At 34.4% G+C, this 16,597-nt stretch overlaps 1 protein-coding gene across 3 annotated transcripts in view; it reads right to left on the minus strand.

Moving 5' to 3' along the window:
* Positions 1–16,597, minus strand: part of LRBA (LPS responsive beige-like anchor protein) — a 750,846-nt gene that overhangs the window by 615,438 nt on the left and 118,811 nt on the right. For all 3 annotated transcript variants that reach the window (XM_068542607.1, XM_068542608.1, XM_068542606.1), the window contains exons 10-14: positions 8,951–9,148; positions 8,642–8,775; positions 6,537–6,645; positions 6,077–6,229; positions 1,580–1,748 (exon numbers count right to left, since the gene is read on the minus strand). In XM_068542607.1, coding sequence (XP_068398708.1) covers positions 1,580–1,748; positions 6,077–6,229; positions 6,537–6,645; positions 8,642–8,775; positions 8,951–9,148 — 763 coding nt within the window. The remainder of the gene's footprint in view (positions 1–1,579; positions 1,749–6,076; positions 6,230–6,536; positions 6,646–8,641; positions 8,776–8,950; positions 9,149–16,597) is intronic.

Raw genomic sequence — 16,597 nt, forward strand, 5'->3', positions numbered from 1 at the left:
AGGTTACAGAGTTACAATACAATCGCAAAGTTTGTGCAGCTCTCTCACTTGAAGTATAAGACTTTCCCAAGGTCACTAATCAGTTATAAAATCAAGGCCAGAATATAATACTAACACCTAGGACAGTACATGACACACCTACAGCACCATGAAGTAATCAGAAGGAAATTATAGCCTAGTTCTAGATCTGCCACAACCTCTCCAGCTTAAACAGATCATGTAACTTCTGTATGTCCTCATAGCTTTCTAAATTATAGCTAGCATATTGTCTGAGAATAAATCGAGTTTATTTTGAAAGGGATAGAAAAAGTATTATACAAATATGAAACCTCGTCTTTGTAAATCATTGAACAACCAAAGCCTTTGAGTAAAATCTGAATGTAGTTAGAGTCTCCAGCATCTATTTCCTGATTTCAAGCAACAGCTCTCAATTTTTATAAAGGGACTGAACCCATCTTCACACTCAGATCATGTGTTTTGGAGGTAAGAAGGGCCTCCGTGCCTGGGCAATCTGAAGAATACCTGCCACACAGATGGACAAACGAGCCAACGAGCAACAAAGAGACTAAAAGGAACTTTTGCTGGAAACGCTCAATACAAGCAGATGCTCTTTTGCTGGATTTAAATTTGTGAGGATGTGAAGGTAGAGTGGTTGTCTGCCACTCTACAAAGAGAGAGATTATATGAAAAGAGCCAACACAGAAGAACTGGGAAGTTGAGGGAGACAAACTGGGTCCAAAGGCTGTATTTTGAACCCCTGCACCAAGTCCTACTGAAACTGCCAGTTTATATGAGCTGGTTAACCCTCTTTTATGATATAAGCCAATTTGAAGCAGGTTTTGCAATACTTAAAACCAAAAGAGCCACCATTTGTGAAACTTTTTATTTTGACCCCTTCCAAGAACTACTGACATGATCAATGAACACTATCCTTCCAATAATTTAGTCCTGATTATATAGGAAAATAATTACTGAAATTCTGTAGTTTCATTCTATTATTTATTAGAAGCAGATACTCCCTACCCCTGGAAAAAATCTCCATCTCCCAAACAACACCGTTGTCAATGATTCTCATTGGGATAACTGGACTCAACATCAATACCAGTGGCTAATATAGAATTTCTTCTCATTCTCAATGCCTTAAAAATCATCCTAGTCATATTTGCCCTCAAACAACTCATACTAGCAAAAGTACCATTCTTCTATAAAAGTAGCGAGTTATTAACCTCTGGCAACCACGATTTAGGACAAACTATTAAAATTATCAACGAGATTTAAAATTTTACCATGATGAGATTTAGGAAAACTTCCAGAGGAGTGTATTGGGAAAGACAGAAAGAGAGAGAGAGAGAGAGAGAGAATGAAAGAAAGAGAGAGAGAAAGAGGGAAAGAAAAAGAAAGAAAGAAAGGGGGGGAGGGAGGGAGGGAGGAAGGAAGGAAGGAAGAAGAAAGAAAGGAAGAGAGAAAGAAAGAAAGAGAAAAAGAGAGAGAGGGAGGGAGGGAGGGAGGGGGAGAGAGAGAGAGAGAGAAAATCCTGATTTGCCATATCTATATAATGTAATATACAGAGATGATATACCTAATCCTTTTGGGGTGATACCACTCCGATCCTGAGGATTCACTGCCCAATAGTAGTACTTCAGTGTATGCATGATGAGAAGCACTGTTCCAACTCTCCGAATGGCATTATATATGTTGACTGTACCAATGAATTCCGTGGACAGATAAGTATAGAGTGTCAACTGAACCTAGAGAATCAAAATGAAGAGCTCAAATCAAAGAAGCTGACCAGCATTTTACCCCTGTTTCCAGGAATACCCTCAGTTTGCTCTACTTGGACCATACTTGTTCCAAAAAGCAAGCTGCTTAGCTTGATAATAACATTCATGTTAACAGATAACACATATCCACTGACACATACAAGCACACATACTCCTTATAAAATAAAAGCAGGCAAATGCTTATTTTACAGTAGCACTATAAAGTAAACACCCCCAAATATATCAAATTTTTGCAGCACTATTCCATGGAAAAAACTGTTTGGTTTCTATTTAGCAATCAGCAATTATTCATGAACTTATGTAACTTCTTTATAATAAACCTACTACTTATGCTATGTATAGTTGTTTTCAAAAGCTAGAAATTATCTTTGTTTTAGAGAAAATTAGCAGCTGGAATAACTCAAAAGAAAAAAAAAGTAGAAGTAGCAAAAAAAAGTAAGAAAAAGTCAAAAGAAAGAAAATCATATAAAAACATGTAAAGCCTACCTTAAGAAATATTTATTAGAAAAATAGAATTCTGTTATAACAACTCATTACTATAAAGACTGTAATTATAAAATTATAGTCTCTAAAATTCACAAACAATTATACTCTAGTACTCGTAACAGCACAAAGTAAGGACCACTTTTGGTCTACTTTCATATCGAAATCAAGAATACTTTATAAACTAAACAATACTAAGTACGGCATTAAATTTGGCCAAACCCACACTACTCCTGATCATTTACAACTGAACATTTATGTTACCTTCCCAGACACTGAGGGCATTTTCATTTTTAACCCTGGAAAGATAAAAATTAGTTGTGTATCTTCCACATGCCCTATAAACAATCAAGGTTAAATGAATTAGGGAGTCAATCAGTAATCATACATGGTAAAGAGTGGCAGATTCTGAACCACTTAAAATTGAGGCTTGGAAAATGATTGTAGTTTAGAAAACCATAAATATGCTATAATCTACAGACTTGCTGAAAGATAACATTACTTTGATGTAGCTACTGCTGTTCAAATAGATAGGCCTAGCTTACTTGTCACTGAGGATACATAGCACTTTCTACGACATGGTTCAAATTCTTAACCATGCTATTTCAGTCATGCAGAAAATATTTACCTCCACCTATATGTGCAGCACTGTATTACTGAAAATACAGTGGCATAGACACTGTCCCTCAGTAATGGAGAAGATAAAAAATACATAAATTTAAGTGAAAAAATAAAAGGTAATAACGACACCTCACCTACTGAAACATAAGAAAGGTTATGTGGCAATAAACAAGTGCCATACAGCTATTAAACACTATTAATTCAGAGGCCAGAGAAATTATTTTAGGGTAAGCTAACATAGTCAAGAAAAGTTTCACTAATAGAGGCGGTATTAAGGTAGCCTTTGAAGATGAGTAGAACAATAGGTAGACAGAACAAAAGAGGAAATTTCAAACAGGGAAAATGGTAGATGATACAAAAAGTTTCGCCAAATCTAGAACAACCATCCTCATCCTTGACTGTGCATTAAAATACCTGAAAAACATTTTAAAAATACCGATGTCTGGGTCCTGTCCCAGACCAATTAAATTAGAATCGAGGGTGGAGGGAGTGGGATTCTGTTTTTGTCTTGTTTTGTTTGAAAAAAAACAAAAAACAAAAAACCTCTCCCAACTAATTCTATAGACAGCCAAGATTAAGAACCACTGCTCTAGGATAACCTTTTGTACCCACCTAGCCATTGAGGACAAGTGAGTTTTTCACATAGAAAGCCTAGAAAGAATTGGCGTGAAGACCTAATGCTTTATTCTGAAAACAACGAGAAACCGTGACAAGTTTGGAGGCTAAGAAATGATCTGATGAGAGTGATATGTTAAAAGCATAAAGGAATTCTGACGAAAAGTGATAAATTAAGATATGGAAAAGTGGAGAAAGTCAGTCTACCGAGAATGATATTATAGTTAAAGAAAAATGAACAGGCTTTAACAGCAACATATTGGAGACCTCAAGATTATTCATATTCTAATTATGAATAAACCTTTCCTCTTTCACTCTTTATATAATCTTATAACCACACAAATTATACATTAACATCTGTCTTTCCCATTACACCTAAATTCTATGAGGGCAGGAATCAGATCTGTCTTGCTCACCACTGTATCCACAGTGCCCAGCATAAAGGAGCCACTCAGCAAATGAAAGACTGCTACCTACAAGAAAATTCATCTCTCTTGTTAGGTCATTTCAAAGCCTGTCTCTGAGCAGATCAAACTTAAATGGATATTATAAATGACTGTGAGCACCCTTTTCCAAAAGCAAAGATTGATTCATACATCCATACCTTCAACTTTGGTAACCAGAGGTGAATTTACCATGAAGCTAATGAAGCTTAAACTTCATGCCCACTCATTTAGACATGTTCCTTCCAAGACCCTAAACCTTATTTTGCATGCAGTATGTTGTATTCTTTTTCTTAAAAAGCTCCTTCCTCCCCCAAATTGTGTGACCTTCGGGTCAAAACAAACTTTGCATCTGCCTTTTGTTATAACTACCTTTATAATAAAATTAGATATAACCCCTCATGGATACACAAAGCAGAAGGCTGAAACAAAAGTTAACTTTAATATTACCAAATCAACTGCAAATTCTGAAGAAGAAATTAAAGAAAATTATTAACAAGGAAAAGGTAAGAAATAGAGTGTAATAATATGATGGACTTAAGGAAACGATACATAGAAAATTTTTAAATATTCCCCTACAAGTAAGTATCTCATAAGAAGAGGCTTTTTGGGGCTTCCCTGGTGGCGCAGTGGATGGGAATTTGCCTGCCGGTGCGGGGGACACGGGTTCGGGCCCTGGTCTGGGGGGATCCCACATGCTGCGGAGCGACTGGGCCCGTGGGCCACAACTGCTGAGCCTGCGCGTCTGGAGCCTGTGCTCCGCAACAGGAGAGGCCGCGATGGTGAGAGGCCCACGCACCGCCATGAGGAGTGGCCCCCACTTGCCGCAGCTGGAGAAAGCCCTCGCACAGAAACGAAGACCCAACACAGCCATAAGTGAATAAATTAAAAAAAAAAAAAAAGTGCATGAAAATCTGAGAAATTATGAGTATGTCTTTCAAAAAATAAAATACAGAATTGCTATCATTCTTCTAGTGACAAAATATTAAAAAAAAAAAAAAAGAAGAGGCTTTTTGACCTCTTCAAAAGAGGCCCAAAGCCTTACAAATACGCTGCTTAATACGACAAAGAAGTGTTTAGTAAAGGTTTAAAAAGTAACTTGAAACAATCCTTGAAAAGAAATAAGACTGAGGGTCATAGAAGAGAAAGAGGTCAAATTTGAACCCAGAGATAAAAAGCTACAACCTCCAGCTGCCTCCTTTGATTATTTCCAAATGGCAATCAGAGTCAGCAGCTGTTTTTCTCCTTAACATTTGAAAAGAGCAGCTGAAAGTAAGATACTATGACTCCAGAAAAGTAAAAAAGTCTGCAGACATTTTTTTCTGACAACTAGAGTAAGTATGTGTTATTCCAACCTGAACAATGGTAAACACTTGCAAGTGAACCAAAAGAGAGAGGAAATCAAATTTTTAGGATAACTTAATAGAACATTAGGATTTATCAAAGGTTTTACTTATATATTTTATCACAAATTCACTTATGTTCACTTAATGTAATTGATTTCCTGTTACAGTACTAAATAAATTACTGTGTAAAATATAACTGTATTTAATAATTTGAATTAATGTGAAATTAAAATGATTAAATGTGACCTGTATAGCATGGAAGCCTTCAAGAAAGGGTGACATTTTAGCTGTTCCTGTAAAAATTAAACTCAAGAGCTCATCACGTTGGTGGAAGGAATATGTGTGTATAAAAGACAGAGAGAGAGCACAGTGAGTATGTATTTATATATATGTATGCATACATACATATGGATACATAGATATATATGTATGTATATTTGCAATAGAACAGAGCTACAGTTGATAGGAAACATTATACTTACACTGGAACTATCCAACTTTGGTTTAGTAAATATAAATCAAAGTCTCTCTCAAATAAAATTTTATTTAACAACAGAAAATAAAGACTATAGCTTTTTTAAAAAAGAAATACTGATATTGCTTTAGGAAGGGAGGAAGGGAGGGAAGAAATACTGACTTGCAAAAGTATATTTAGTCAAAAAATGCATTCCACTGAAATCTTACATAATAGCATGTAAAAGGATAAAAGAAAATCCTCATAATTATCACTCTTCTCAAGTACAAAAACTTACTGAACATATTAGCACAAAGTCAATATATGTATTACCTTGGCTGGGGTATGAATCCATATAGCTGGGTTAAGAAGAATGTGATCACACAATTGCTTGAGTAGGGGCATCCCATTCTGCAGATTACTCAGATATTTTGAAAATGCAAGGCAAAGTTCAAGTACTGCTCTGCTGACATGGGATTTGGAAGACTGCAGAGGAAGATATTTCAAAGGTCACTACCAACACAAGGCAAGGTAAGTAAATTAAAGGCTGTCAATACCAGAAAAAGTAGGTCCACAAATTATGCTCAAAGTTAAAGATACCATGAGACTCAATACCACATTCCTCTAATAAAGCAGTGGGGGCAAGTTAAAACAACAAAAGGTTATTTTAATTTAGGTAATTTTATATAACCAAGGAGACACACTTGCAGACAGAATTTCTCAACCACTTAGGAGACTAAGTTTCATGGCCTGCAAATTAAGAATCAAAAATGTAAAGCATTTGATACTTTACCTTTTCAAGACTATATCCTATTACCAAAAAGCCCTTGCAGGCTAGCATCTGCTCTTGCATAGCAATTGAGTTCTTCAACAACTCCATGATAAAAGCCAGCAAAGTTGAACTGGAATAAGAAAAAAGACAATGGTTTGAAAAAACATATTCTATTTTTTAAAAAGGTGGGGGGGCGGTTAAATAGATGCAGTCTTTCATCTACCTTAATAAAAAGTTTCTATTCCAAGGAAATTGACACTCTACTAAAACTGCCTCCAACATTATTTCAGGACTAAAATTTTAATGTAAGATTAGGATTTATTACTCAAATATTTAGTTCATATCCTTTATCACAAATATATTAACAAATGAATCACTTAGAAACAATATAAAAAACATGCATGAAATAGAGCAAAATTAGGAATGTCCAAAAACAAGTAATAAAATGGCTAACATAAGTATATTAAAGCCCTAAAGAATGGATGTAACTTAGATGAGCAAGTATATTCAATTTTGGAGGGTTAGAGGCCAAATAGAAGGAAAAGATGTGGAGCAAACAGACTAGCATAGATAGCCTCCAAATGTGTTAGGGCTCCAAACTGGCCTAATTTGAACGGAGCATAGGGTTCATAAAGGGGAAAATAAGAAAGTAAAGCTGTAGACAAACTGAAGTACTTGAATAATAATTTAAGAATTTTGTTCATTATCCCAACAGAAAAATTGTAAAGTAGTAAGACTACAGCCATGCTCTCAACCTCACAACTTGTAGATACTCAAAATGGAATGGAATAAGGTTGGCTGTTACGTCCTTCTCAAAAGTTTTGAGGGATTCCCACAAAGAAAGGGAGAACAGCCAACCTCCTCCACAAAAGTACTTTTAACTGTCAGCAATTCCAATAATGTTGAAAAGTTAATTAAAAAAAAAAAACTAAGCCCTGTTATAAAGGTTTTAGACCAGAATGCAAAAAATTTTATGAAGTAGCAATATGTCAAGGATAATATTATTTTAATTTTTTTAAATGTAGTCAATACTAGCTTTGATACATAATTCCTTTAAAAAAAAAAGTCATTCCATTGCCTAAAAATAATCTGGAAAAATTATTACATCATTAAATATATACATTGGTAGTAAACCTCAAGTTGCACATAAAAGTAGAAATTAGAAAGAGAATTTCAAAAAAGGAGAATGAAAAACATTAAAATTACTCAAATAATTAAACATAATTACTTTATTATAAATAGATTCACTAAATTATACAACCATGAAAAATTCATTTAGACATCCTTTCCAACATTGTTATAACTTGTCCTAGAATTCATGTCTCTTCCTTTTCTACACTCAACACTACAACAAAGGAGACAAAGGTGCCAAACATATGATCTAATTTTTAAAAACCATATCACTTATTATGTAACATAATCAAAAATTTTAGATTTCAATTACTTACTAGCAATCAATAATAATTAAATATGGAAAGCTGAATTACCATAAGAAATCACTGCCACATAACCATTTAAAATATTTTAAAACTATATTTTAGACAAAAATACATACATTTCTGATAAATCTATTATCACTATGTCTAACTTTATTTGAAAATAACATTATTGGGACTTCCCTGGTGGTGCAGTGGTTAAGAATCCGCCTGCCAATGCAGGGGACACGGGTTCGAGCCCTGGTCTGGGAAGATTCCACATGCCGCGGAGCAACTAAGCCCACGTGCCACAACTACTGAAGCCAACGAATTCAGAGCCCATGCTCCATAACAAAAAGAAGCCACCGCAATCAGAAGCCAGCGCACCGCAACGAAGAGTAGCCTCCGCTCACCGCAACTAGAGAAAGCCCGCACCCAGCAACGAAGACCCAACGCAGCCATAAATTAATTAATTAATTATTTTAAGAAACATTATTATGTTTTTTAGAGCTTCCATATTTCCTACTGATAAACAACTTAAATTAATATTATTATTATTGAATTGAATTTATAATAATTATAGTTCAAAAATTTCTTTATATTCTCTTTTAACCCTACAACAAATTTTAAAGTTTGAAAAAAATATTGTGCGGCTCAACAGTGATGAAAATAACTCTCACATCAAATGAAAGAAAAAACAAAAGCACTCACCATATAGTCAAGTCAACTTCATCAGATAAATATTGCCTATAATCCAACTGTGCAAAAAGTGGAAACAGCACTTGTACTCCTCCAATTGAATGCATGGCACTTTGGATGGAATGTGTTAAAACCGCCTTCACATCCTTGTAAAACAGAAGACACAGTAAAGATGCCAATGATTCTTTTCCAAAACAATTCAAAATGAAACATAACAAGAACAATAAAATGTTACATTACATGTCAGAAGCTACCAAATACACCTCAATAATACATCAAAATTTACCATTAAAAATATTCTTAAAAGATTACCGCTAGTACCTGGAGCATGAGTGCATGCGGTGAATGAACAAAAATTGAAGGGTTGTCCTTAGGGGATGATTCGAGGCAGAGCTGGGCATCTGTGGCGCGTGGATTGTATGTGAATGCAATGGCACTAGAGAGTTTGCCATCATACAATAAAAGTTTGTGATGCTCAGCAAGGAACAGGTCACTTTCTGCTTTAAATTTAAATGTACCCTAAGAATTAATAAAAAGTAGAACAGTTAAGATAGACCACAAAAAGAAAAATTAACTACAAATCACCAGAAATATAAAAATTTAAGTAGAACACTGATCATTTTCCTAACAATGTCAATTAAGGGAAGCCTTGCATGCTTAGTTACTTCTAAAGTAGACTGAATTCATTTTAAAGATATACTGGAAATCAAGTCAACTTGACATTAAAACCTTACATTTAAAAAAATGTAAAATTAATATCCTACACAGCATGTTTTGTTTTTTTTATTGTATTGTCTTTTTTTAAATTTTGGTAAAAAGAACATAACATAAAATTTACCAACTTAAACATTTTTAAGTGTACAGTGCAGTGTTGTTAACTACAGCACACTATTGTACAACAAATCTCTAGAACTTTTATGTCTTGTGAAATTGAAATTCCCGTTGAATAACAACTCATTTCCACTTCCCCCCGTACCCTGGCAAACATCATTCTACTTTATGATTCCATGAGTTTGACTACTTTATATAACTCAAACGAGGGGAGTCACAGAGTATTTGTCATTTTGTGACTGGTATATAACATCCTTAAGATTCACCCATGCTGTAGGATGTGTCAGGGTTTTTTTTTCTTTTCTAAAGCTGAATAATATTCCATTGTAAATACATACCACATTTTCTTTATTCATCCATCCATAGACAATTAGGTTGCTTCGACCTCTTATCTATTGTGAATAATGCTGCAATGAACATGGGTGTGCAAATAGCTCTTTCATATCCTGCTTTCAGTTCTTTTGGATATATACATAGAAGTAAGACTGCTCAATCATGTGGTAATTCTATTTTTTATTTCTTGAAGAATCACCATATTGTTTTCCATAGAGGCTGCACCATTTTACATTCCCACCAACAGTGCATAAGGGTACCAATTTCTCCACACACCCTAAACCACACTTATTCTTATTTAACAACGGTCACACTAATGGGTGTAAGGTGATTATCTCTTGTGGTTCTGATTTACATTTCTCTGATGATTAGTGACTTTGAGCATTTTTTCATATGCCTGTTACACATTTATATATTATCTTTGGAAAAAATTCTATTCAAGTCCTTTGCCCACTTTTTAAATTAGTTGGGTTTGTTGTTCTTGTTGTTGACTTGTACGAGTTCATCATATACTCTGGATATTATTAACACTTTATCAGATATTTGGTTTGAAATATTGTCTCTCATTTCATGGGTTGCCTTTTTACACTGTTCCTTGATGCACAAAAATTTCAATGCACAAAAGATTTTAAGCTTGATGAAGTCTCATTTCATTGTCTATTTTTGTCTTTGTTTCCTATTTTTTTTGGTGTCATATCCAAGAAATCATTGCCAAACTCAATGTCATGAAGCTCTTCATGTGTTTTCATGCAGAAATCTTATGTGTAGGTCTTATGTTTAAGTCTTTAATCTATTTTGAGTTAATTTTAATGTATGGAAGGTAAGGATCCAACTTCACTCTTTTCCACATGGGTATCCATTTTTTAAAACACCATGTGCTTAAGAGATTAAATTTATTTGTTGGGTCTTCGTTGCTGCGCACAGGCTTTCTCTAGTTGCAGTGAGCAGGGGCTACTCTTTGTTATGGTGCGCTGGCTTCTCATTGCAGTGGCTTCTTTTGTTGCAGAGCACGGGCTCTAGGCGTCTGGGCTTCAGTAGTTGTGGCATGCAGGCTCAGTAGTTGTGGCTTGCGGGCTTAGTTGCTCCACGGCACGTGGAATCTTCCCAGACCAGGGCTCGAACCCGTGTGCCCTGAATTCGCAGGTGGATTCTTAACCACTGTGCCACCAGGGAAGTCCTGCTTAAGAGATTAATCTTTCCCCATTGCATGGTTTTGTATCCTTATAGAAGATCATTTCACCATAAATACAAGGATTCATTTCTGGACTCTATTCTGTTCCATTAGTCTATGTATCTCTCTTTATGCAAGTACCATAATGTTTTGATTACTGTAGCTTTGTAATATGTTTTGAAATCCTGAAGTGTGAGACCTCTAAATTTGCTATTCTTTTTCAGATTGTTTTGGCTATTCAGGGACCCTTGAGATTCCATGTAAATTTTAGGGTGGTTTCTTCATTATTGCAAAAAAATGCCATTGGGACATTCATAGGAATTACACTGAATCTGTAGATCACTTTGAGTAGCATGCATTTTTAACAATTTTAAGTCCTTCAGTCCATGAACATAAGATATCTTGCCATTTATTTGTGTCTTATTTAATTCTTTCAGCTATGTTTTACACTTTTTACTCACTGTACAAGTCTTCTGCTCCCTTGGTTAAGTTTATTACTAAGTATTGCTTTTTATGCTATTATAAATGGGATTACTGTCTTAGTTTCCTTTTCGGATTGTTCACTGATAGTATGTAGAACTACAACCGATTCTTGTTGCATATGATGTTGGCTGTGGGCTTTTCATATATGGTCTTATTATTTTGAGGAAGTTTCCTTTTATTTGTAAATTGTTGAGTGTTTTTATTATTAAAGGGTGTTGAATTTTGTCAAATACTTTATTTGCATCTATTGAGATGATAGTGTAGTTTTTGTCCTTCACTCTGTTAATGTGTCGTATTACACTGATTTTTTTTCATATGTTGAACCAGCTTTACATTTCAGGAATAAATCCCAGTTGGTCACAGGGTATGACCTTTGATGACCTTTGTCTGGTTGTGGTTTCAGGGCAATGCTAAACTCAGAAAATGAGTTTGGAAGTGTTCCCTCCTCTTTATTTTTTGGAAGAGTTGAGGAGAACTGGTGTTAATTCTTCTTTAATGTTTGATAGAATTCTCCAGTAAAGCCATTTAGTCCTGGGCTTTTCCTTATTCAGAGGTTTTTGATTATTGATTCAATTTCCTTATTAGCGATAGTCTGTTCAGGTTTTTATTTCTTCAGTCTTGGTAGGTTGTATGTTTCTAGGAACATCTATTTCTTCTAGGTTATACAATTTGTTGACATGTAATTGTTCATAGTAGTCTCATAATTCTTTTTATATTCATAGCATTAGCTGTAATGCCTACTCTTTCATTTCTGCTTTTAGTTAAAGTCCTCTCTTTTTTCCTTAATTATTCTAGCTAAGAATTTCTCAGGTTTTTTGGTCTTTTTAAAAAAAACTGACTCAGTTTTGTTGAGTTTTTCTATTTCTTTTTTAGTCTCTATTTCATTTATTTCTGCTCTAATCTTTACCACTTCCATTCCTCTGCTAGCTTTGGGTTTAGTTTGCTCTTCTTTTTCTAGTTCCTTGAAGCATAGATTAGGTTATTGACTTGAGATCATTCTTTTTTTTAAAGTAGGCATTTATCACTATGAACTTCCCTCTTAGTATTGCTTTCTCTGCATCCCATAAGTTTTGGTATGTCATTTTAGATTTCACTTGTATCAAGATATTTTCTAATTACCCTTGTAGTTTCTCCTTTGACCCACTAGTTTTTTAAGATTGTGTTGCTTAATTTCCACATATCTGTGTATTTTCCAGTTTCCTTCTACTACTGATTTCATTCCATTGTGGTCAGAAAAGATACTTGGTATGAGTTCAATATTATTAAATTTGTTAAGACTTGTTACGTGGTAATACGTGGTAATATGTGGTCTATCCTAAAGAATGTTCCATATGACCTTGAGAAGAATGTGTACTCACTCTACTATTGTTGGGCAGGATGTTCTATATATGTCTGTTCGGTGCAATGGATCAATATTGTTCAAGAACTCTGTTTCATTACTGATCTACTGTCTGGTTGTTCTGTCCATTATTGAAAGCACTATATTGAAGTATCCTACTATTATTGTGTTTCTGCATAATTCTTCCTTCAGTTCTGTCAATGTTTGCTTCATATATTTGGCAGTTCTGATGTTAGGTGCATATATTTTTAATTGTTATATCTTCCTGGTGAACTGACACTTTTATCATTATATAATTTCCTTCTTTGTCTCTTGTAACAGTTTTTGACTTAAAGTCTATCTTTTCCGATTATAAGTATGGCTACCTCTGCTCTCTTTTGGTTATCATTTGCATGTACTATCTTTATCCACCCTTTCACATTCAGCCTATGTATGTCCTTAGTGTGTCTTTCCTGGACAAAACACAGTGGACACCTTGTTTCTTGAATCCATTCAGCCAATTTACTTCTTTTCAGTTGGAGGTTTAGTCTCGTCACATGTACTGTAATTACTGAATGGGAAAGACTTAGTATTGCCATTTTCTTCATTGTAATTTGTTAATTGTTAATTGTTTTCCTTTGTATTTCATTGACTTTTTTCGTATTTATATGCTTTGATCCCTTCCTCCTTTTATTCTGTGTAATTTCTATGGGTATTTTATTTGTGGTTACCATGGAAATTATATAAAATAACTTAAAGTTACAATACTCTAAACTGATAACAACTTCAATCACAAACAGAAACTACTCATTTATATCTCCACTTCCCCCCACTTTATATTATTGATGTCAAAAATGACATCTTTTTGGGACCTCCCTGGTGGCGCAGTGGTTAAGAATCTGCCTGCCAATGCAGGGCACACGGGTTCGATCCCTGGTCCAGGGAGATCCCACATGCAGCAGAGCAACTAAGCCCGTGCACCACAGCTACTGAGCCTGCGCTCTAGATCCTGCGAGCCACAACTACTGAAGCCCGTGTGCCTAGAGCCCATGCTCCACTACAAGAGAAGCCACCACAATGAGAAGCCCACGCAAAGCAATGAAGAGTAGCCCCTGCTTGCCACAACTAGAGAAAGCCCGCAAGCAGCAACAAACACCCAATACAGCCAAAAATAAATAAATAAATTTATTTTTTTTTAATTACATTTTTTTATATTGTGCATCTATTAACAAAGATTCAGAAAATTTTCTTGCTTTTGTCTTTTAAATGGATGAGAAAATAAACTATAACCAAGTGGGATTATCCCAGACATGCAAGGTTGGTTTAAATTTGAATAATCAATGTAATATACTACATTAATAAAAATGAAGGACAAAAATCACATGATCATCTCAGTAGAAGCACAAAGAGCATTTGACAAAATCCAACAACTCTTCCTGATAAAACACTCAACAAGATAGGAATAAAAAGTAAACTCCCTTCAATAAACAAAGACCATCTACACAAAATTGATAGCTAATGTCCTAAGCTGATGGTAAAAGACTGAATGCTTTCTCCCCTAAGGTCAGGAAAAAGACAAGATGTCTGCTTTCACCACTTTTTTTATAATTTTATTGTGGTAAGAACACTTAACAGGAGATCTACCTCATTAACAGATATTAAGTGATATTAACAGATAATTATTAACAGATAATAAGATAATTATTAACAGATAATAAGGTGTTATTATCTATAAACACAATGTTGTACAGCAGACCTCCAGAACTTATTCATCTTGCATAACTAAGAATTTAGTACCAGTGACTAGTAATTCCTTTTTTCCCTTCCCCCAGCCCTTGGCAACCACCATTCTACTCTTTGTTTCTATGACTTTGCTTTTATCTCATATCATTGGAATCATCTAGTATTTGTCCTTCTGTGGCTGGTTTATCTCACATAGCATAATGTCCTCAAGATGCTGTACTAGAGGTCCTAGCCAGGGCCACTAAGCAAGGAAAAGAAATAAAAAGTGTCCAGAAAGAACTAAAACGAGGGCAGTTTACAAATACATCATCTTATATATAGAATCTTAAATATAGAAAATGCCAAGAAATCCACACATAAAAAAACAAACTATCAGAGCTAATAAACTAGAACAGCAAGGTTGTACTGTAGAAGATAAAAATATAAAAATCAATTTAGTTACCATCCATAAGCAACAAATAACCCAAAAATGAAATTAAGAAACAATTCCATTTGATATTGCACATAAAAGAAGAAAATATTTAGGAATGAATTTAACAAATTACATGCAAGACTTGTTCACTGAAAACTACAAAAAGAAATTGAAGAAGACCTAAATAAATGGCATAATATCCCATATTCATGGATTGGAAGATTTAATACTCATAAGATGACAAATCTTTCCAAATTGATCTAGAGATTTGAGGCAATATCTATCAAAATCCTAGTACTTTTTTTTGTAAAAATTAACAAGTGCATCTTAGATTCATACAGAAATGTAAGATACCAACAACAGCCAAAACAATCTTGAACAAGAACAAAGTTGGAGAACTCATACTTCCTAATTCAAAAAATGCATTACAAAACCACAGTATTCAAGACTGTACTACTAGCCTAAGAACTGACATACAGTTCAATGAAACACAATCGAGAGTCCACAGATATTTACATTTATGATCAACTGATTTTTGGTGAAGCTGTCAAGAAATACAATAAGGAGAGAATATTCTTTTCGGCAAATGATGCTGAGACAACTAAAAATCCAAATGTAAAGGAATAAAGTTGCACCAAATACAAAAATTAACTCAAAACGAATCAAACGCTTAAATGTGAGAGCTAAAAGTATAAAACTTTTATAAGAAAACACAGGAATAAATCTTCATGAACTTGAATTAGGAAATAATTTTTTAGATATGACACCAAAGCACAAATAATAAGACAAAATATAGACAAATTGGACTTCATCAAACTGAAATGTGTGCTTCAAAGGAAAACATCAGGCAAGTGGGAAGACAAGCCACAGAATGGGAGAAAATATTTGCAAATCATATATCTGATAATGGATTTGTTTCTAGAATATATTTTTAAAACTCTTAAAACTGAGGCTGAGGAGAGGAGGAGTGGGGAGTTGTTGTTCAATAAGTACAGAGTTTCAGTTTTGTGAATGAAGAGAGTTCTGCAGCTAGGTTGCACAACATAATAATACTTAACACTACTGCACTGTACACTTAAAAATAGTTAAAGTGGTAAGTTTTATGTGTATGTTACCACAATTAAGTATTTTTTTTTGAAAACCTCTTAAAATTTAGCAAATAAAAAGGGAGCTCAGTTTTTAAACAGGCAAAAGTTCTGAATAAACATTTCTCAAAAAAAGACATACAAATAGCCTTATCATAAGCACACAAAAACACATTCAACATCATTAGTCATGAGGGAAATACAAATCAAAACCAAACCACAATGAGATACCATTTCACACCCACGAAAATGGCTATAATCAAAAAGTCAGATAATAACAGGTGTTCAAGAGAATATGAAGACATCGAAATCCTCATATACAGCTGCGGTAATGTAAAATGATGTGGCCACTTTGGAAAGCAATCTTGAAATTTCTTAAAAAGTTAAGTGGAGAGTTACCATATTACCAGCAATTCCACTCTAGGTACATACCCAAGAGAAATAAAAACATGTGTGCACATAAAACCTTGTACAGAAGGGTTCATAGCAGCATTGTTCATAACAGCCAAAAGGTAGAAACAGCCCAATGACCATCAACTGACAAATAGATAAAATGTGATATACCCACACAATATTATTTAGTAATAAAAAG

This window comes from Eschrichtius robustus, chromosome 4, assembly GCF_028021215.1.
Source record: "Eschrichtius robustus isolate mEscRob2 chromosome 4, mEscRob2.pri, whole genome shotgun sequence".
In the NCBI taxonomy this organism is placed as follows: domain Eukaryota; kingdom Metazoa; phylum Chordata; class Mammalia; order Artiodactyla; family Eschrichtiidae; genus Eschrichtius; species Eschrichtius robustus.